The 23,680-nt window shown below is 41.1% G+C and overlaps 1 protein-coding gene across 4 annotated transcripts in view; it reads right to left on the reverse strand.

The window, feature by feature from the left end:
• The window catches only part of SEMA5B (semaphorin 5B), a 202,604-nt gene that overhangs the window by 57,349 nt on the left and 121,575 nt on the right, over positions 1-23,680 (reverse strand). For 3 of the 4 annotated variants that reach the window (XM_074301398.1, XM_074301400.1, XM_074301397.1), the window contains 2 exons: positions 17,464-17,558; positions 7,368-7,562 (listed from right to left, as the gene is read on the reverse strand). In XM_074301398.1, coding sequence (XP_074157499.1) covers positions 7,368-7,521 — 154 coding nt within the window. In that variant the 5' untranslated portion in view covers positions 7,522-7,562; positions 17,464-17,558. The remainder of the gene's footprint in view (positions 1-7,367; positions 7,563-17,463; positions 17,559-23,680) is intronic. The other variant, XM_074301399.1, reaches the window with a different exon arrangement.

A 23,680-nucleotide genomic window follows, 5' to 3' on the forward strand; every position in this document is an offset into this window, starting at 1 on the left:
GGAGATAATTGGGGTAAAGTGACTTGCCCAGGGTCACACAGCTAGTAAGTGTTTGAGGCTATATTTGAACTTAGGTCCTCCTGTCTCCAAGGCTGGTTCTATCCATTGCACCCACATAGCTGCCCCTTTTTCTTTCTTTCTTTCTTTCTTTCTTTCTTTCTTTCTTTCTTTCTTTCTTTCTTTCTTTCTTTCTTTCTTTCTTTCTTTCTTTCTTTCTTTCTTTCTTCCTTCCTTCCTTCCTTCCTTCCTTCCTTCCTTCCTTCCTTCCTTCCTTCCTTCCTTCCTTCCTTCCTTCCTTCCTTCCTTCCTTCCTTCCTTCCTTCCTTCCTTCCTTCCTTCCTTCCTTCCTTCCTTCTTTCTTTCTTTCTTTCTTTCTTTCTTTCTTTCTTTCTTTCTTTCTTTCTTTCTTTCTTTCTTCTTTCTTTCTTTTTTCTCTTTCTTTCTTAATTGTTTATTTATTTGTTATTTTTATTATTTCATTATTTGTTTATTAATTATTATTACATTTTAATCAATTAATTTTGTTTCTTTTAAATTTAAAAATAAAGATATGTTTCAAACCAATCATGTTCCAAAAACATACTAAAAAAGCTTTGGATTCAGGTGGAACTAATGAGAAAAGTCCTATTCTAGATGAATCTTTTCAATGATTACCCATCCCAGATATTTAATGCCAGACTGGCTTTTGCCTTCCACTTAGGGTGGCAGCAGAATGATGTAGCAGTTAGAGTGGGAAATATGTTTAGAAGAATTGCCCATGGTTAGCCTATATTGGATTATTTGCTGTCTGGAGAGGAGAGAGGAGAGGAGGAATTTGGAACACAAGGGTTTGGAAGGGAGAATATTGAAGACTATCTTTTGGATGTATTTTGAAAAATAAAAAGCTATTATAAAAAAAAGAACATTAGATTTGGAGTTAGAGTAACTTATGTGAATCCCGCTTTGCAATCTATATATTACCTTTGTGACCTTGACAAGTTAGTTATTTTCTTTGGAAATCAGTTTTCTTCATTTGTAAAATGCCTCATTAGAAGCAAGATTTGGATTCAGGTCTTCCCACTCCAGAGCCCCAATTATTTCTACTATACCATCAATATGCTGCCTCCTCAAATCGCAACATTACAAAACTGCTAAGTAGCCACTTTACCAAAAACATTCACCTCAGGCTCCCAGGAGTTATACTATAAATGCCGTCCAAAAATCATTAAATGATTGGGATGGAGAGGGATGGAAAAGGGGCCAAGAAAGTCAAAGTCAAAGCTTTTGACACCATTGCCCATAGAAAAATCTATCAGAAATGAAAATCAAGCATCTGAGGCACTCGTGTGAATCCCTGGGAAACAGGGAGTGATTTACAGCGGAAACTCAGGAACACACTAGTGGCAACGACTTTAAGGGTGATCAATCAGTCACCAAGCATTTATTGAGCCCTGTTTCACCTGCTCATCCATTCTCTGTAGGGGGAGGTAAGATGAGAGATGAGCAGCCAGAAGGCTACCTTTTTACTGCTGCTGTAACAAAGGGAATGTTCACTGAATGAATGGATGGATGAAATGCATGTATTCAAGGGCTTGCTAAGTGTCCAGAATTGAGCAGGTAGGTGGTGAACTGGATACAGCACCAGGACGTGAGTCAAGAAGACTTATCATTGAGTTAAAGACTGCCCTCAGACATGTTCTAACTGGTTGACCCTGGTCAAGTCACTTAATGCTATTTTTCTCAGTTTCTTCATCTGTAAATGATTTGGAGAAGAAAAGAAACACCCCAGAGATTAAAAGTAGGAGAAAAAAAAGCAAGCTAATTCCTGCTCTCAAGGAGTTCTCTTTCCAGTTGGAGATTATTAATAACCAGTCTCAAGCTGACAATGAATTGGACATTTTGGGGGGTCCCTCCTACTTGGGATTATGCTTCTTTTTGTAAGAGAATTAGAAAGAAAGAATGTGAGAGTTGGAGGGGCACACTCCTTCCTATGTGTTGTAATTAAATCACGTGCTTTTATCCACATCCTACTCTGGTAGAATATAAGCTCCCTGAGGAGAAGCGGTTTTGTTAAACTTTTATAAAATCCCAGTGTTTTAGCACAAAGGTTGTTGAAAGAAATTAGCAGTGAAACAAAAACCAGAAATAAGAACTTCTTTACTTTGAGTAGAAGAACCTTTCAATGGGATCTATGGGAAAATTTGTACAAAGATATAACAGGATGAGAAGATGTGAGGTCCCGATAGCGATCACACGTACAGAATTTGTTCAATGTTGTGGGAGAATCCACAGCAGTAGACTTCACACCATATCCTGCTCTCCAGAAGCTTACAATCTACTGACAGGGACTAGAATAATATGTCTAGGGAAACAATTAGAGAATAGGACAAGACTGTGTATAACTAAGTGCTAAATTGTGTGACTAGGCCACTAAATGCCTTAGAAATTTAGCAAAAGTGGATTGGGACTGATAACATCAATTGAATACCTCCCATAATTGAGAGCTCCTGTCTGGAACTGCTTTATTATACCTTGAAGGAGGATACAATAACAGACCTGGTAGGGGATAAGGGGGATGTCCATCCAGGACTGCAGGGATACCACAGTCCCTTGATTTTCTTAAATCTGATTCTGCTGACTTCTCTTCCTTACCTCTAAAGGCACGCATTCCCCAAGGTTCTGCTCTTAGTTCTTTTCTTTTTTTTTTTTATGATCTTTCTCTTGGGAATCTCATTAATTCTTATGATCTTAATTATCAGTTCTATTATGCAGATGACTCCCAAGTCTCTTACTTTAGTCCTAACCTACTCTGCAGTCAACATCTCCAATTACTTAGGAGACATCTCTATCTGGATGTGGGGCTGGCTCCTTAAACTCAGCATGTTCTAAGCTAAGTTAATTATCCTTTCACTGAATTCTGACTTCTGTCAGTGACACACCTGATCATCCCAATCCCTGTCTCTCACATTCTGGGAGTATTTTTTTTTCTTCTTTCCTTTCTTTCACTTCTCATATCTTACCAGTTACCAAGTCATTAATTCTGTCTCTGTAGTAGCTTGTATATTTTCCCCTCTTATCCCACCATAGAGCAGGATCTTACCACCACTTGTTTGGATGAATATAGTTGCTTCCTAATAGGTCTTCCTGCCTCTTTTCATCCTCTCTATGACCCGCTCCAATTTAACCTTCATACTACATCCAGAATCTTCCTTATTCATAAACATTATTTTGTCACACTCCAAACCTTCAGATGACTTCCCATTACCCAAAGGATAATGTTCATACTCTTCAAAGATGGAAGTCTTTTGTTGTTGAGTCATTTCAATCTGACTCTCCATGATCCCATTTGGGGTTTTCTTGGTAGAGACATTGGAGTGATCTGCCATTTCCTTCTCCAATTCACTTGACAAATAGGGAAACTGAGGCAAATGGGGTTATATATCTGAGGCTAGATTTGAACTCAAGTGTTCCTGACTCCAGGCCCAGCACCACCATTTAGTCTACCCTAATGGGTATAATGTCTTTGATTTTTATTACTGTTTACTTGATAAATAAGTTTGCTTACGGAGGGAGCTAAACTAGGTGAGACTAAGTCATCATCTTCCTGGTCTTGAGTGGGACTATATAAGCAAAATAGTTTTTCTTTTTAACCTTCAAAGAGCATCCCACTCCTTGTTGTTCAATCATTTTTAGACAATCTGACTCTTCATGACTGTATTTTGTGGTTTTCTTGCCAAAGACACAGGAGCGGTTTGCCATTTTCTTTTCCAGCTCATTTTACAGATGAAAAAACTGAGTAAACAAAGTCAAGTGAATTGCCCAGGGTTTTTTTCCAGACAGTGTCTGTCTGAGGCCAGATTTGAACTCGAGAAGATGAGTCTTCTGATTCCAAGCCTGGCCTTCTATTCACTCCTCCAAGATGATAAATATTTGAAGTATAATAAATAAATGTAATTCTAGCTAAACCTCTCTTGAAGGTAGAAGAACAAATTAATAAACAGAAAAATGAACAAATAAATGGATGAATGCATGAGTGAATCAACATATAAACCCATAGCCACAGCTTTCCTCCTATTCTCCACAAATGTGGAAATCAGTCTACATCTCAGAACATATTAATCTAAATAAATCTGTCCCTGAATCTCATGCTTCCCCATCTCTGTCTCCCATGGGTATGAGTTCAATGTTTACACAAGCTATGATACTTTACACACATATAAAATATTTTCAAATTACAACTAAATGCTGTCTAGTTATTATAACCATCTAAGAGCAATCACGAAGGAGCAATCAGTTCTTCAAATACTATCCTTCATCATCTCCCTTCTCTATTTTTGCTTTGGCTAGAATACTCTTCCGTCTCACCTCCACCTTATGTAGCTTCATCCTTCTTCAATATTTAACTAAGATATCATTTGGAAGAAACCTCTCCTCTCTTTCCTCTCCATGAAAGAGAGAGGGTACATCTCTGGTATTAACTAATTATTTACAAGTTATCTTCTCTGCTAAGTTTCTTAAGGGACAGGCTCTGCTTAGCATGCTATTTAGTACAGAGTAAATGCTTAAAAATGCTTTTTGACATTGATTGACTCAATTTAGACAGGTTATGGTGCGAGGAACAAGGAACAAGTCTCAAGTTTCAGAACTGGGTGGGATGGAGGAGTACACGGATGTTTAACTGTTTAACACCTTGTCTCGAAGTATCTAACTGGACAACCCAGATTCATTAGAGCAATGATAGATCCTAGACTACAATCTAGAGAGGAAATATTTCCAATATGAGTCTCCACTTGGAACCACAGACCACAAAGCCCTCACAGCCCCAGAGAGGTTTTAAGTAATCTGACAGGTCTCCCCACTGGCGCTCCCTCCTTCTCTCCCCTTCCCCCACTTCTGTTCCCTCGAGTGACAGCCACAATCTGCTTGGTGGAGCAATTAGAAATCAGAGGGGTGTCTGCACATTTTGTAGGCTTAAGGACATTGCTAATTTACTTTAATCCACTTAAGCCTTCAAAGCCCCAGGGCCTCAGCTCAAACAAGACAGCACAGAGAAGACAGCTGGAAAGCTTCCTCTTGGAGACAGAGAAGCCCACAGTTGGGAATTCCCTCCCCCCAAGTCAACCTCACCCCCTGCCAATCTTCCTAAGGCAGGAAGCTCAGACCCCCCACTTCTCCATCTGCTCCATCCTCTCCATTCTATCCCACCCCCCTTCCCCAGTCCACCTCCTTCAGGAAGCCTAGCCTGATTTACCCAATCACACCTATCCATAGTAGTCAGGTATTTACTATGTTCCTTTTTTTTTTTTTGGCCTTTTATGTACTGCTTTCTGAGATGTCTTCAATGGCTTCTGTAAAATGTTTCCATAGAGTATGAGTTGATCTTGTCTTCCTGGTACCTAAATAGTAATATTCCTTTCTATTATGATGTAGTAGTAGTAGTAGTAGTAGTAATAACAGCAATGCAGTGGCTAGTACTTCTATATTCCTTTAAGATTTGCCATGTGCTTTACAAATATCTCATTTGATTGTTACAGCAAGCCTGACAGAAAGGGGCTAATTATTCCTCTTTTACCAATGAGATAGCTACTAGTTCTGTGACTTGGGTCACAGTCTCCTTAGGTCTCAGTTTCCTTATCAGCCACAGGATGGGGATGTATCTGATACTTCTAAGATTCCTTCCCATTCTAAATCTGCAATCCTGGAATTCCTTAAGTGGAACTGAAATCTGCCTCAACAATTTCCACCCATTAGCCCTGGTTCTGACCAATCAGAATGAGCCCAATCCTTTGTTCTAGGTGACAGCCCTTCAGATTGCTGACGACTGTGGACTGTCCTCTAGATTAAACATCTCTGGTTCCTTTAACCATTTCTTAGTGGCAAAGACTCAAGCCCTTAATTATCTTGGGTTTCTCTTCCAGACATCTTTCAGTATCTTTAGCTTTTAAGAAAGACATTGATCCTTCCTAAAATGTAGTCCCTGGAACTGAACGTTGTCCTCCAGTTGAGGGCAGACCAGGGCCAAGGATAATAGGATTATTCCTTCCTTCCATAGGACAAGATGTCTAGCCATCTAAAACAAAGTAAGCTCTGGGTGGGTTGTGTAGGGGATAGTGTCCTGCCACATCTTGGGACCGAGTCACACTGAATTTACAATCTCCTAAACCCCCCAGATCTTTTTCACAGTAATTGGACATAAAAATTTCCAGTCATGCTTTTCCCGTTCTGTATTGATTTTTTTTTAAGATAATTTTTTTCTACGGGACCCCTCTGTCTGGACTGTTTGAGATCCTACATGTCATCCAAAGCATAAGCACAGCCCCTCTCCGCTCTGTTTCATCTGCAAATTTGAGAAGCATCCCTTCACCCCCGTAACTGATAAAAAATGTCTGACGGAACACGCAAAGAAGACTTCCAAACCAGCCCATGAGCCATCCAAGGAGGATCCCACGGGGACTGGGGGATGAGACAAAGGAAGGACTGATTGTATCTGCCTTCATCCAATCTCCTTTCCCTGGGGCCTGGGCCAAGATCAGGGAAGACTGGCGGCTGCTCTAGTGCCGTCCCTTAATGAGCACAGACCACTGATTTCCAGTGACCTCTGAGTACTATTAAAATGAGTGACTCATTCTTATTAAGGACATGCGTGAGCCTTCTCTAGCCATGATGACTTCCACAGCTATGCAAAGAGCACCAGTTTCCATTCTCATCTAGGGAGACCCAGAGGTCTCTTCCTTCTGTCCCCCACTTACTCATTAGAGAAGAGGTTTGGAAAGATTATCCATCTCTCAGCCTCTATGAAGAATTGAATTAAAAGTAACTTAATCAATCAATAGGCATTTACTAATTTCCTATTATGTTCAAATCACTGGGATACCTGTGCTTTCATTGATACAGGGAACTCCCAGAGGAGGGAACTCCCTTTAGCAACAAAGATCACCACCATCTCTACAATTTATATTGTTCGGAGAGTTTCCAGAGCATTCAAAGAGAAGTTAAATGACTTCATTGGGATAACACAATCAGTATTTCACTTGAGCCCAAGTTTATCTGGAGTTGAGGTACAACTTCTCATTATGAAGGCCCACTTAGAGTCATATTTTATGCATTCCCCTCTCTATCCACTGTGCCAGGGACTATATAGAGATAGAAATAAAACAGAGTCTGTCCAGCAGGTGGATGATTCCCCTCCACACTTAAAAATTAAGCCATCCCATACCCCATTCCTCAATGGGGATACTCCCCAATATCCCCTTAGTGATTTGTTACAAGGTTCTTATAGCTCCAATAGTTAGGAAATCCTTCCTGAAATCAAATTTAAATCCCACCCAACACAGCTGATGATGACAAATAGGGGGAAGGCGATGGAAGCGGGGAGGGAAGGCACTTACCTTCGAAGGCTATGGTGGGGTGTTCCCTCAAGGTGCACAGCTGCTGCTCGTTGCTAGGGGCATCAGACACATTGTGGGAAGTAGACAGGTGCAATGCAAGTAGGATGAGACCTGACAAGGACAAGGTGATGGCCAGGGGTCTGGGGAAGACCATGATGGATGCTCTAGCTGCCGGCCTCAGCCTGGGGAGAATGCCTGTAACACAGAACACTCCGTCTCACTGTCTACTCCCGTTACCCACCCTCTGCCCATGGCCCCATGGCCTTCCACGGTTCCACCATTCTCCCTGCCCCTACTGCTAGGGGTACCACCAGAGCTCTGACTTCAGAGGCATTCAGAGGCACTGGAGGCTGGCCAAGCCCCATGGGGAAGCGCCCGTTCTCCACCCAAACTACAATAACTTAGACTTTAAGGATTATTTAATAACTGTTCCTGTTCTCCCGTTAGTACACCACACACTTCATCCGAAGGCTCAGCTTGGAGTCATATTTTGTGGATTCCCTTCTCAGCCTCCATCTCCAGTCAGGCATTAAGTCCCACTGATGTGGAGGGTTAGCATCTCGTAAGAATGTCCGTCCCCTCCATTCATGTCGCTACCATCCTTAGGGGAGCCCTCATCATCCCAAATCTAGAGCGCTGCAATAGCTGGTGTTTGCTTTCCTTGTTTTAGTCTTTCCCCCCACCCACCCAACAGCAAATTAACTTTCCTAAGACATCATTTCCATGGCTCCAAATGCCCAGGGACACTGGGTTCTCACTTGTTGCTAAGATTTTACATAATTTCACTGGGGAGAGTGGGGAAGAGTTATATTTGGAAATGCTGATAACATAAAAACAAAATAAATTAATGATATTTAAAAGAGATAATTTTATCCTTCAGAGAAGATCTGCTCAAGTCTTCTAAACATTTGAAGGCTGACATGATCCCACTATACAACCTCCCTGATTTAGTTTCATCATCTGTAAAATGGGAATAATAAAGATTAGTTATACTCACCCAACTCAGTGGGTTAAAAAAGTCAAGGAATGAGAAAGCCAAAGACCTACTCACTCCTACCCGCTGTTAACTATTATTCCTTCTTCTATCCTCCCCACCAAGGAGACATAAGGAGACTAACCGAGGGCACTCTCACACAGATAATAAACACCAGAGCCAGGGTGTGCTCCCCACTGTGCCTCCTGCTGAGTCCTTGATTCTTGCTCTTCCCGAGCAGAGCATTCTTTAAAAGTACATTTTTCTTTAGCAATTTAACATTTACAAATATCCCTTCTTTTCCAACAAACCTCTTGAGGAAATATGTATTTGAAAGTGTTGCAGTCATACCCATTTTACAGATGACAGAATGAAGGCTCTGAGAAACAAAAGGGATTTGCCCAGTCAAATAACTAAGTAGTAACCTACTGTCAGGACTCAAACCCAGGTTTTCCAGCCTTAAAGACAAAACAAGCTTTTGTTTTGTTTTGTTTTATTTTTTTTCTGTTACACTCTTTGGGCTTCCTACCCAGACACTGACTAAGAAAGGAGAGCTTGTAGGAGAAAGAGTAAGCAGGAGATAAGATGAGGCTGAAGGTGAGTCTCTGCATTCTGACATTTGGTAATTGTTAGACAATTATATGCAGAATTGGAGACACACACACAAAAGCACGTTTTCAGGGCAAAGCTGGGGCTCACAAAACACACACACAGTATGCAGAAAATGTTTCTCCCCCTCATTGTTCCCAGACCCCCACACACATGAGTTTCTTCCCCACCCCGTGAGAGCAATTCCAGCTGGATCCCCAATATGTGTCTGACCCAAGCCAGAGGACCCTTCCTTCTCCCCTTACATCCCTATCCCCAACCTCCATCACCCTGATAGTGTCCCCTCACACTTGCTCTCTCCCTTAAGGCTCGTATCCAAGACTTTCCTGATTTTTTGATGGTTTCCCTGCCTCCAGCTGGGGGCACTGGCCCAGCATGGGATTTGAAAGAGGAGGAGGAAGAGGAGGAGCAGCTTCTCTTTGCTCTGGACCCCCTGGAGAGAGCAGGCCTTGAGCTAGGTGCAATGACTTTAGTGGTCACGAAGTCTAAAGGTGGCTAATTGGCCAGCCACCTGCAAACTCAACAGTGCAATCCCATGCCAGATTAAAGGGAAATTGAGCAATATTTCATAAAATAAATCAAATCACAGTGCAATATAGATAATGTTGATTTATAATTTTCTAAATCAATAGGTAGCCTGCAGGGATCCATTTCTATATGAGCTCCACATTACTAGTCCAACCTCCCCCCCCCTTTATTTTTTAAAACAAATCCCCAAAATGACTAAGAGTGTAAGCAATAAAGGTAGGATTTGAACTCACATACTCTGACTCCAAACTCTCCTCTCCATGACATTGTTCCTGACTCTCCCGACTTCTTTAGTATGTCTCTTCCTTGGGCCCTCTCTTTATTTTTATTGAGGTTGACTGGACTTTGGATCAGGAAGACCCAAATTCAAATCCTGGTTCAGATACTGTTAAGTATCTGTGTGACCCTGAACATGTCACTTAACTTGTCTGCCTCAGTTTCTCTATCTGAAAAATGGGGATAACAATAACATTTATCTTCCAAAATTATTGTAAGGATAGAATCAAATATTTGTAGAAATGTGCAAACCTTAAAGTATTAATCATATTATTTTATTTTCTATTCTATTCTATTATGTTAAAATGTTGTGCTATATTAATATACTATTAATAAATATTAATCAATTGTTGTTTAGATATAATTTACAAGAAAATTATATAGAATTACATATTTAAACATATAATTATATGTAGATAATTTGGATATAATATAGATATGATGATATAAGTAAAATAATGTGATAATGTAATAACATCAATATGATTGATGATATATAAACTATATAAACACTTGAATATAAAATAAATGACTATATTAATAATGCATTAATGTTATAAGATGTTGTATTATATAATTAATGTGCTATCTTTTCTCATTTAGAATGTAAGCTCTTTGAAGGCAAGGCCTGTCTTCTTCTAGTATTTGTATTCCCAGCTCTTAGCACAATGCCTGGCACATAATAAGCAATAAATGCTTGTTGATTTAACTTTCCCAGAATTATACTGCCTCAGAAAGAGAGAGGAAAAGGTAATAATAACAATTTGTATTTAGCTTTCATATCCATTAATTGGTTTAATCCTCCAATAGTCTTTGAGGTAAATAAGTTCTTCTAATTTGTCTTATTAGGAACTGAGATTCAGACTGAGTGCAGAAAAAAAGGATACTTTTTTTTTAAGTTTTAAAAAATTTTATTTTTTGCAACATGACTAATATGGAAATAAATTTTGTATTATTTACATGAATGATGGATATCTTATAACATGCCTTTCAATGGATAGGAGAGAATTTGAAATTGGAAATTAATTTTTTTTTAAGAATTGAAGTTAATGGAGGTTAAATATCTCTTCAAAGGTCACATAGCTACTAAGAGGGAGATCCAAGTTTTCTGATTACAAGTCTACTATAAGACTGCCTCAGACCAAAAATAGGGCGTCCCCTCCTCCCAACCCCCCATCTCTTATGCTCGGTTGCTTTTTTCTGAGAGTGTGCCAGTGACAAAAAGTGAATGGGAAATCCTAGCCAAATGAAGCAATTTAGCAACTGCTGGCTCCTGTGTCTACAGCTTCCCTATCCTTGAAAAGCTTCAGTCTTGCATTGAGACCTTAGCTTTCTTTCAACAGCACACTCTGAGAGTAAGGCTGTACCCCGTCTCATCCCTGTGTTCCATAGTCTGTCCCAAGGATCCCCCAGGGCCCGACACTGAAAAGTGGAAATTTAACTCATGACGTTTAGACAGAGTTCAAAGGGCATGAGACACCATCACCTCCAGAAGCAAGATATTTTGATTTTTGCCATGTTGAGTGTTGGGAGCAAAGCCCTTGGATGGGAAAAGGGAGAACCATCTAACCTCTGGGAGAGAAATGGACTCCAGAGAAAACTGTCCCTGTCCTTCTCATGGATTGGAGAAGGCAGTGGGCTTTGTGGTTCAGAGATTACGATACATTTCAGGCAGGGAGGAACCACTGGGTCCAAGTCTCTGACAACTGTCTGGTGGTCAGAAAGGCTGGGGATTAGTGGACTTGGAGAATGGATCCTGAGTTGCAACTTGGTGACATTCCTCAAATCACCCCATAGATCTTGGTCTTGCCAGCAGCCTCAGTGAGACAACCAGCCCAGACAGTCCACTCTTGGATACAATAGCTTCAGACACTTACTAGCTATGTCATCTGGGGCAAATCATTTAACCCTGCGGGGTTCATTGGTGGATTCTCTGACCTCTAAGGTCTCTTCCAGCACAAAAGATCATGTGAGGTAAAACGGATAGCTTCCTGATCAGGAGTCATGGAAGATTCTGAATGTTAAAGACTGAGTTAGAGAGTATTTTTACCTTTTTTGTTGTGGCTTACTTGCTTTTTTTCCCCCTCTTTCTCATTTTTTCTCCTTTTTTGATCTGACTTTTCTTGTGCAGCATAATAAATGTGGAAATATGTATAGAAGAATTGTATGTGGTTAACGTACATTGGATTGCTTGCTGTCTAGGGAAGGTGGTAGGAGGAAGAGAGGGAGAAAAATTTGGAATACAAAGCTTTGAAAGGGTGAATGTTGAAAACTATCTTTGCTTACGTTTTGAAAATAAAAGCTATTACTACTGTCTATCTACCCAGGTTACTTATACCTTCGGAATCTAATAATTAATGTGCAACAAGAAAATGGTATTTACACACATATATTGTATCTAGGTTATACTGTAACATATGTAAAATGTATGGGATTACCTGTCATTGGGGGGAGGGAGTGGAGGGAGGGAGGGGAAAATTTGGAAAAATGAATACAAGGGATAATGTAAAAAAAATTATCCATGCATATATACTGTCAAAAAATATATTAATAAATAAAATAAAAAGAAAAGAAAAGCTATTATTATTATTTTTTTAAAAAGATCAAATTGGATCAAGAAAAACCTATGAATCCTAGATCCCAAGTCCTTGCCTCCCACATAGACAGTATTCTGTAATAATCATAATTATTATTATTTATGTAGTCCTTTAAGATTTGTAAAGCAATTTATATGCATTAGCTAATTTGACTCTCACAACAATCCCTGGAATATTACTATGATACCCATTTTACAGATGAGGAAACAGGCTACAAGACTAATGATTTGCCCCCAGTCACATAATTAAATTTCTAAGGCAGGATTTGAATGTGTAAAAATGAAACAATTTCTTGAACAAGATCCTAAAGATTGAGCTGGGCCAAGAAAAACCCAAATCTACTGGATCCTACTTTGTCTCTTCCCATATAAATAGTATTCTACAATAATGATAATTAATCATGTTAATAATGATAATTATTGTTATTTATATAATGCTTCAAGGTTTGAAAAGATCTGATACTATCCACTGGCCTCATCTCAATACATATAGAATCTAGAAATAGAAGATGAACCTCCAACCAGTGCAGCTATCTAGATCCTAACCAGATTTCCAGGCTCTAAGGCAATAAATATCAAGAAAATGGAAGTATCTCCCTTTGCCCCTTTATGTTTCTCATTAAGGAATTTCCTTGGAAATGTGATTAGTATAAATGGTAGTGGAGACTGGGGTGCTCAGAGAGGCTGAGAGATTGAATAGGGGACCAAGGGTCAGGAGGAGTCACTGCTGGAAACTCATGTTTCATAGTCAAAACAGAAAAGGAGGGTTGAGGCTGGGTTCATGGATTAGATATTTTTGCAACTTCCTCCCCCATTTATATTATGTTTTGTATAGAATATGCTTTCTGACTCATGAAAAAAAGATAATAAATTTGCATGACTGATCTTGTGAATTTCTCTGGGAAAATCAAAAAAGAGAAGGGCAGACACAGCATTTGAGAGTTGGAAGGGACAGATTTGGCCATCACATCCAACAAAGGAACTCCTCGGTAAAATGTTCTACAAGTGTCCGACCACACTCTGCTGGAAGCCCTCCAAGGAGAAAAATCCCACCTCCACCAAGACAAACCATTCTATTTTTAGACAGCTCTAATTATTGTGAAGTTTTTTTTTTTTAATATCAAGTTTAACTGTGATGGACTTGGCTCTTCTCAGCAATGCAGTGATTCAAAACAATTCTAATAGGCTTGGGATAGAAAATGCCATCCACATCCAAAAAGAGAACTATGAAGAATGAAGGTGGATTGAAGCGTAGTATTTTCACCCTTTTTTGTTTGTGTTTGCTCTTTTTTTGTGGTTTTCCCCTTTTGGTTTAATTTTTCTTGTACAACATGATAAATATGGAAATGTTTTTAAAAATATCAACTTTAAATTTGCCTCATTGCAATGGATGGAAATGCATTACCCCTGGCTCTCCTTCAGAGGTCAAACAGAACAAATCTATTCCTCTTCCATGTGACAACCTTTCCAATACATAAGGCATTTATCATGGCCCTCCAGAGCCTTCTCTCTAATCCAGTTCCTTGAGCCAATCCTCATATATTGTAGATTCAAGGCCCTTTTTACCATCCTGATTTCCAGTTTATCATTCTGGGTAGCTAGGGGACTCGGTAGATAAAGTGCTGGATTTGGAGCCAGGAAGATGTGAGTTCAAATACTCATTTGAACTAACTGGGCAAGTGATTTAATCATTTGTCTCTTATTTTCTCATCTGTGAAATGGGGCTAATGACAGAACCTGTCTCCCAGGGTTCTTGTGAAGATCAAATAATATTTGTAAAAGTGTTTAGCACAAATAAGAACTGATAAGCAGGATGCTTTCAGAAAACCTTGGGAAAACTTGTATGAACTAATACAAAGGGAAATGACCACAACCAGAGAACACTGTACATAGTACAGCAATATTGTACATTGAACAACTGTGAATGGCTTAATTATTCTCAGCAATACAATGACCTAAGACAGTCCCAAGGGAGTAATGATGAAAAATGGTGTTCACCTTGAGAGGAAGAACTAATGGAGCCTAAATGCAGATTGGAGCATACTTTTTTTTTTTAACTTTATTACTCTTAATTATTTTTTGGTCTGTTTCTTTTTGCAACATGGCTGATATGGAAATGTTTTGCATGCCTACATGTGTATAATCTATAACAAAGTGCTTGCCTTCTCAAGGGGAAGGGGTTTGAGGGGAGAGAGAGAAGGAGAAAATTTGGAACTCAAAATTAAAAAAAAAGAATATTAAGTATTTTTGTTTATATGCAATTGATAAAAAAAATATAAAAAAGTGCTTAGCACAGGATCTGGCATATAGTAAGTCCTATAGTAATAGCCAATCATTACTATTATCAATATGCTTTTTTTAATGTGGTGCCAAAATAATACTGCAATTATAGATCCAAGTAGGGCAGAATACAATTATTATAGCCTCCTTACAGGAATATGGAAAATACTCTGTAAGTCATAGTATATTTTTATAAAAGTGCCAGTTATTATTATCAAAGGTAAAAATAGACTTTAAAAAAGTCAAAATAAGTATCACACAAGTTGTAAATGGCAGATCTGGGATTTGAACCCAGATTCTCAGGAAAACCTAGACTTGAATCCTCCTATGGATACTCCATAGAAATCATTTAACCTCTCTGAACCTCATCTTCTTCATCTATGAAATGGGTTTAACAGTCCCAATAGTACTTGCTTTTTTGGGGGTCATTGGGAGGCAGGAAGGAGCTAATGCAAGTCAAATTCCTTGTAAAATTTAAAAGGCCCGCATAAATGTCAGTTAGAATGATGATGATGATGAGGCAACATTAAGAATACGATATTTTTAATGTGCTTTAGGAATGTTAGCATTGGAGTGTTCACTTTAACCTAATGGTGACTAGAGACTAAGTGTATGTAGGCAATTTAGGCAGCTGATTTACTGCCTCCCAAGCCTGTTTTCCATATCACAAGTTTTGTCCCAGATTTCTTGATGGTATCATATGATGGCTCCATTTTCAAACCTCACCTAAGGCCACCAGGTCTAATCCTGGCTCCTGTGATGACTGAGTGGAAGGGGAAGGAAAAGTGGGACTGGGGAGGAAGCAGACATAGGGAGGAAAAGGAGGTCTTTAGTGTGGGCATCCAGAAAGAAGAATGCCTCTGAGTGGAGGAAAGTCACTTAGGGAAGGCTTGAGACAGGAGAATTCTCTCCGGAGAGCAAAATGGAGACTGGAATGGAGGATGTCATGAGATTGGCTTAAATCAGCATTTAAAATAGCATTCTTTGCTCTATAAGAGATATGGTTCCTTTAACTGAAGCTGGTTCCATTTGAGCTAGCACCAGGCAGTTCAAGAAAGAAAAGCAATATTCAAATTAACTCCAGCAGCTTCCAGGCCTGCCAGGGGAGGAAGAGAGGGGGTTTGAGGGGAGGGGAGGGTGAAAGGGGGTGTTGCTTGGAACCAAGCTCACTCTTCCCCTGGGGCATTTCTTCCCCAGGTAGCAGGGAGAGGGGGAGACTGGGAGAAACCCAGCTTGGCAGAATGGGAATGCAGCTGTGCTAAAGGAAGGAGCCCCAAGGCACTTTGACGCCCAGCCAAGTTGGGAAGGGTTTGGACTCTGCTGTAAGATAAGCAGGGTAAGGTAGAAAGGAAGTCCAAGTATACAGAAGATCAGGGTCAGATGAGCTGATAAGGAAAAAAATTAATGATTAGTCAGACTTTGTATATTTTTAAAATTGCTGCAAAGCACTGTCTATAAATACAGATGTTCTTTAAAAAGCTGTTTTAGGTGGGCTGTTTTAATAAAAGACTGTTTTTATTTATTTTTAAAAGAGGAAAAACACGCTGATGTTTAACTCCAGTATGGTTTTTTTTGGCCAAATATCCTACTTTGAGAGTAACAATAATTAAGTTACTATGTGCATATGGTGGAGAGAATATAAGCTCCTTACGGTCGGACCGTTTTGTATTTTGTCTTTGTATCCCTTCACCTAGCACAGTAGTGGTCACACAGTAGGTGCTTAATAAGTGCGTGTTGGTTGATGATCTGATCTTCAGCCCATTCTGCTCCTCCTTCTTCCTTGGTACTGTCCCTACCATATATAATACAAATGTCAAGGCACCCAGAGTGTTCAAGTAAGCTGTGCAATATTACCAACAGAAGAAAAAGCATGAAACACATATTTGAGATAAGCAGGTGGGGGGTCAGATATGGCAAAAAAGAGTCAACAAAAGGGCAGCATGGTTTTATTCTGGGACCCCCAAGGTGTTAAACTAAAGCAGAGAAAGGTCTTTGAAAGAACTCTGGCTTTCTGAGTCAGTGCCCTCTACAGAATTTGTGGAAAGACACAGATGAGAATTTGAGTTTGAGGAAGCAGTCGGGGAAACATGATTTGCACTAGTGAAATCCAGTGAAGGTTCCATACCTCAAAAAAGCCAGAGGAAGACTTAGATCTGAGTCCTGGACTGTGTGTGACCCTAACGGGGCTGCACGACTATGTTTCGATTGTAAATAAATTAGTTTTTAAAAGGCTAGATCTCTAAGACTTAAATTAGGAAGTGACAGCAAATATCACAGAGTTTCTAGGCAGAAAAGCAGGGGAATCACCGGTTTGGGGTTCATGCAGCTGAGAAGGAGGCTTTCACTTGAGATCTACAAGGAACAACTGAAACTTTACACCAGCAACAAATATCTATTGAACACCTACTAAGTGCATAGCAATGTGCCAGGCTACACAGATGATATAAAGATTTTAAAAATCACAATTGTCATTGAGAGTTTTAACAATTGCAGGCTACTTATTCATTTAAAATGGTGCTAATTTTAGATTAAATAAAACAAATCAAGAAATGACACATCCTTCCAGTACCTTGGAAGATGAACTCCAAGATGACTATAAATGCCTGATTATCTCTGATCAGTGCTAAGCTCGAGGAACAAGACTGTGGATGTATAGCTTGCTTGTCTCTAATATTACAGTAAGTAAAAATAATATTATTTTTTTACATCATGCACTGAGCATTGAGCAAGCCACTTGAGAGCACTGGGACAAGAGGACAATGCAAGAGGAAGGCCAGGGGCCGGTCTTGGAGAAGAAACCCCTTGGTTTCCTGGACGGGAGCAGCAAAAATTACCAGTTGTGAATGCCAACGAGCCTTCTGTTTGGGTGAGCCTTGGCCAGTTTCATCACAACCTCCATGGGTCCTTGGTGGGGAGAGAGAGCAGTACCCTAAAAGAAGACAGGAGAGAGGGAGGAGCAGATCAAACAAGGTGAATTGAAGCTAATATTCAGAGCACAAGGCAAAGTGAAGCCTTGTATTTCATGTAAATATAGTCAATGCTCACTTATCCATGGAACAGAGACCATAGGCAGTGCATTAGTATGCTGAATGGAGAGAGTCCAGCAGTCATTCATGGGGACTAGTATGTATCACACACTTGATTCAGCACCTAGCCCAGCTGCTCACACAGGAAAACACAGTCAGGATTTCTGGCAAAAAGCACAAAAACTCTATTGCATCGGCCCTCGGTCCAGAGCCACAACCCTCAGTTTGTGGATGGTATTTACAGAAATAAATGCCTAAGAGAGGGGAAGCCTTTACCCACCTCTCAATTTTCTATTTTCTGTCAATATTACGGCAAACCCTGTCAATAGTTACCCAAGGATGATTTTTATTTGGGAACGGACAAAGGAAAACTTCTCTTGCCTCTTTTGCCCCTGGCCGAGTACTAGGGACTGGGAGAGATGGGCTGTTTGGGATACAGGCATTTAGATGGGTCGCAGAAGATGGGAGTGTAAAAAACCCCAGAAAAGGCTAGAGTGCTGCTGGCTTTGGGAGATTAGGATTTGCAGTCTGGGGGGCCAAAGTAGCCAGGGGACCAGAAGAAAGCGAATGGGGAGCTAGGGAGTGAGGAACTAGGGGGCTCACGCACAAGCAAAATCTTGCGCCATTTGTCCTTTGGAGTGTTGTGCTGGGGACCGGAGAGACTCTGAGAGTAGGGGGAAGGAGGCAGCCCTCCTCCAGTAACTCCTGCTATTTTGGGAAAGCCTCAGTGACAAGTAAAGCAAAACATTTTCTAAAAATCATCAGGCCTCAGGATTTCTGTTTGCATGTTCCTGTGCTGCTTGCCTGACTCTGGGGAGGTGGGGTGGGGGAAAGGCACATCCTGATTGCTTTTAGAGCTTGGATAGGGGGTCAGAGTGCTGGTGTTCACAGTGTGTGTGTGTTTGTGTATGTGTGAGAATGCCTATGAAAACCAAATGATGCTGGTTCCACAGTACAGACAGAAGGGAAACTGAAGACCATGGGAGGACATGAAATTTTCAAAGGGAAGATTTTAAAAATGAGCTTTGGGAAAGCTCAGATTTTGGGGATGGGAAACTTCTTTTCCCATAGCATCCCCCTTCTCTAGAAGACTGAGTGTATCACAGCTGAGGGCAATTTCCAAATCCCTTCTCTCCCAGAGATACCATCTGGGGGAGGTACCCAAGTCGGTTCCAAAGCGACTGTCCTCCTGCCCACCCTCGTTTATAACTAGATCATGGATTGTGAAGGCTTTGCCTCTCTCTTTAATTAACTAAACCTTTTTAATTTTTAATTAAAAACCATCAGAGGGCACAAGATGCTAGGAGAGAGGTTCCTGTGGATAAGTGGCTCTCTCTATCCCTGGAGCAATAGAGGAAATGCTTTGCCATAAATATTTTGATGTTACCAGAGGAATTGGGAGGGAGCAACATGGAGCACTGAAGAAGAGGAGCTTGAAGAGAAAGTGGGTTAGCAACTATCTTCCTGATGAAGGGGAAGGGCCCCCAGCCTTCTGAGGGTCTGAGTAGCCTGTGGACATCTCCAACTTTGACCCTACCTCCAATTGCCTAAAGCCCAAATTCAATATATTCCAAAGGCAACCCATTATCTTTGCCCCAATCCTGTGTCTCCTTCTGACCTATTTCTATGAGAGGTATCACATTCACCTGGCCTTCCCTGTTTTGAGATTTGGGGGTCTGTTATCTCTCACTCTTTTCCTCCCTGACCCCTTATTTCTAATCAGTTACAAAGCCCTATCAATACCATCTCAGCAGCGACTACCAGCACCCTAGTACAGGTCTTCTTTACCTAAACCAACCTGGACTAAGACAATGAGACCTTTCACCTGCACTCTCCTAATCCAGTCTTCAGATGTGGTCAGAATAACCTTCTTGGACCATTGATCTCCTCTGCTCAAAGGAAAAATCTATTTAGATTCTTTTGCTCGGCATTCAAGGCCCCTTGCAAAGTGGTGACAATCCCCCTTTCCCAGATTTTTTTTCCTCACTAACCCTACAGGAGTCTTTTCCTGGCACCCTGCCTCCCAGCCCTTTTGGATGACCTTCCGTGTATTTTGTACATACCTTTTATACATCTGCTTATTTATATCTCATCTCCCACATTAGGATGTGAGCTTCTTGAGAGTAGGCTATGTTTTTGCCTTTCTTTGGATTCCTAGAACTTAGCACAACATCCGACATCTAGGAAGATTTTAATTCATGCATATGGATTGACAGATTATTTTATTTTAACCAAAAAGAACTACTCTGAAACATACTTCTAACTTTGCCTCTTCTGACTCTTTGTCTATTGAATCTTTCTTTTAAAAAATGTGTATTTTTTTACATTCTGAATCTTCCATTCCTTAAACCTTAAGTCATAAGCCACCTTTTTTTTCATCAGTCCTCTATAATACCCCTTTCAGTAATGATTTTCTTTCTCAGATCTTGAAAAGCATTTTGTTTTGTAACCACTTAAAGCACTTATTAGTATTATTTTCATAGTATTTTTTTCCAAATACATAAAAAGATATTTTTCTATATTCATCCTTGCAAAACCTGGTATTCCAAATTTTTCTACTTCTCCCCAAGATAGTAAGAAATCTGGTATAGATTAAATATGAAGCATTTATTATTATTTTTAAAATACATTTTTACTGAAGCTTTTGATTTTCAAAACATGCAAGGATAATTTTTCTTTTTCTTTTCTTTTGCTGAGGCTGGGGTTAAGTGACTTGCCCAGGTCCACAGAGCTAGAGAGTATTAAATGTCTGAGATCACATTTGAACTCAGGTTCTCCTGACTTCAGGGTTGACACTCTATCCACTGCGTCATCTAACTGCCTGAAGGATAACTTTTCAACATTGAGCCTTGCCAAACGTTGTGCTCCAATTTCCCCCCTCCTTGTTCCCCCCTCCCCTAGATAGCAAGTAATCCAAAATATGTAAACATGGTAAAAAATATGAAGCATTTATTATTATGTATTTTAAGGTGTGTGTGTGTTTCCTTGCTAGACTGGAAACTCCATAAAGACAGCCATGTTTTTTCTGAATTTTGTACTTCCCCTAGAATCTAAGTAGGTGCTCCACATACTCTGTGAACTTAAATGTTTTCTGAACAGAATTATGGATTCTCCTTTTGTCTGATTCCATGTACTCGGCAAGCAACCTTCTGATCTTAATTTGATTTCCCAAGGAAGCTTTCCTATTGGGAAGAGCTCTTTCTCACTCTAAATTATTAATTGACTTTCTGGTATACATTGTAGGATCAGAAAATTTTAGCATTAGAAAGGGCCTTAGAGACCACTTAAGTCTGACCCACTCGCTTTACAGAAGGAAAGACTGAGGTCCAGACTTGTCCAAGGTCATTCAGTGAATAACTGACCGGGGCCATCTGAATAGCAGTCTGCTTGAAGTTGTTTCTCAGGCTCCATACTATTTCCCAGCAAGCCTGAAAGTTTCTCTCATGGGGCGATTTGGCAGAGGACCAGTCTGAGATAAGGGGCTGGAAGCAGGGAGCTGGGGGTCTGGGGTCTGGGACATTCAGGTAACCGTGAGATCTTGCCATTTCTTGCTGTCAGTGTCAGGGACCAGGAAGGAACATTCGGGAGACCGTGAGAGGTGGGAGGGAGAAAGGAGGAAGCCGTTTTAGCTGATTCCAGCTATTTTGGGAAACCCTCAGTGACATGTGAGTTTGCCCTGCTTCGTGAGCCAGTGTTTCTCAGGGCCGCTCCCACCCCCTGCCCCAGCTCCAGCTTGTACCTGACACCCCCAGACCTGCAAGAACAAGGGACAAACCCGGACCGGACCCCTGAGCGTCTCCTCTCTGCTTCTCTCCCAGAGGACATACGGCCTGGGTGGGGATGGCAGCGGGGCCTAGGGATCTGGCCCAGGTGGAGGGAAGGATGGTCCTGGGCAGAGAAGGAAACAATTGTGGAGATGAGTTTCAAGTACGTTCGGAGGAGGCCTGGCGAGCTCGGTGTGGGACTGTTTGTAAGAGGCCCTCAGGGGGCCCCCTTACTTCTACTCAGCCCTACCCCCACCCCCTCACTTCCATTCAAAGGCTCCACTTGGCCCAGTGCCTGGAGAAAGAGGGAGGGAAAAAAGGGGAAAGAAGAGAAAATAGGAGAGAAATTCAGGGCTGGAAAGAATATGCCCAATTTGAGATTTGGTGGGAGAGGAAAGGGAAGAAGAAGAGGGAGGGGAAGGCTGACCTTAGGGGAGGGAGGGGGTATTCCCCATCCTTTCCCTGGCTCAGTCTGTCAGGGCCCTCCCCCTAAATGCAGGGTATTCTCCCAGAATGCCGCCAACAGCCCAGCTGTGTGTATTCTCTGAGCAGGATGTGAAGGCATCTCCTGGGCTGTGCACTATTCGCCACTTGGGGGGCCAAGCTTAGCCAAGCCCCAGCACAAAGATAAGATTGAGATGCAGATTCTCTTCCATTGCACTGAATAGAACAGATTGGATACGGATTTTCCTCTTTTCTTCCTATTTAGACCATCTGGGAGTTTGGTGCCAGTGAGAAGGGAGGCTGAGAGCGCCAGTTTGGCAGGGGCAGATTAGCCATAAACCTTCCCAGCACTTTCCTGCTGGACCCCAAGGTAGCTCACAGACCCAGCCGTGCCTTTTCAAGAAGGGGAAGTTTATCTCCTTCCCTTCAGGCAGGACAGAATTGCCCTAAAGCTGGCCCACGAAGGAGGTCCTTTATCTAGAGACATCCGTGGATCACCCACGACAGCATCTCCCCCCACCCCACGCAAGGCAGGCCTTCCTTCTCAAAGGGGTCTTACACAACCTCCAGTCCAACCTATTTGTTTGGCAGGTGAGCAAAGGGCAGCTTGCTAACCTTTAAAAAGCTTTTTTGTTATTTGTTTGCTTCCACCATCCTTCTGGCTACATTTAAAATCCTCTGGGGAGCTGGATGAACGACAGCCGGTTGTAAAATCATGGCATGTAAGGGTGATGAAGGACCATAGAGATAGCACGGTGTGCTTGTTGGACAGGTGAGTTGATTTAAGGGTCAGAAACCGTATCGTGTGGTACGTGCATTTTTGGGTCTGAAATCAGAAGACCAGGAATCAGGGAAGAGACAGAGAGGTTCAATGGAAAGGACACTACTGGATTTGAAAGCAGAGAAGCTCTGCCATTTGCACCTGGGAGATTTGGGGCAAATTCCTTAATCTTACTGAATCTCCGTTTCTTATCTTTGAAAGTGGAGGTTTGGACTAGATGGTTTCCATGTCCCCTTCCATCTCTGCATCTGTGACCTTCTGGTCCTGCCTGTGACATTTACTGCCTGTAAGTCTCCGGGCACGTCTAACACTTACAACCTGTGATCTGCATTGACAGAAGGAGTTTCCTGTTAGGAGTTTTCTCTACCCATAAATTCGTAGCTTTGAAACCACTTTCCCCACCCCTCAAATTTGACTCTAAGCAAATTATTTTCAATCTCTCAATACTAGTGCCTTCCTTCTAAAATTATCTCCAATATCCTTTATATTTTGTATTTATGTGTTTATCTGCATATCATCTCTCCTATTAGACCGTAAGCACCTTGAGGGGAGGAACCTACTTTTTGCCTTTCTTTATATAGCTATGTGACTTTGGGCGAATCATTAAAAAAAAAAAAAAAAAAAAAAAAAAAATCCCCATTTGCCTCAGTTTCCCCATCTGTAAAATAAGATGGTGAATGGCGAGCTAATCCAGCATTTCTGCCAAGAAACCCCCCAAAAAAGGGTCACAGTCATGACTGAAAAATGACTAAAAACAAAAACAAAGCACCATGCTAAGCACTGGAGATGTTGCTATTTAGTTGTCTTAGTCATGCTTGACTCTTTGTGACCTCTTTCGGAGGGGATCCTTGGCAGAGACACTGGAATGGTTTGCCATTTCTTTCTCCAGCTCATATTACAGATGATCAAAGAGAGACAAATGGGGTCAAGTGCCTCGTCCAGGGTCACACAGCTAGTCAGCGTCTGAGGTCAGGTTTGAATTTGGGTCTTCCTGACTCCAGACGGGGCATTATAGCTACTGAGAGCCGTAGCCCCC

This window comes from Sminthopsis crassicaudata, chromosome 3 (assembly GCF_048593235.1).
Source record: "Sminthopsis crassicaudata isolate SCR6 chromosome 3, ASM4859323v1, whole genome shotgun sequence".
NCBI lineage: Eukaryota > Metazoa > Chordata > Mammalia > Dasyuromorphia > Dasyuridae > Sminthopsis > Sminthopsis crassicaudata.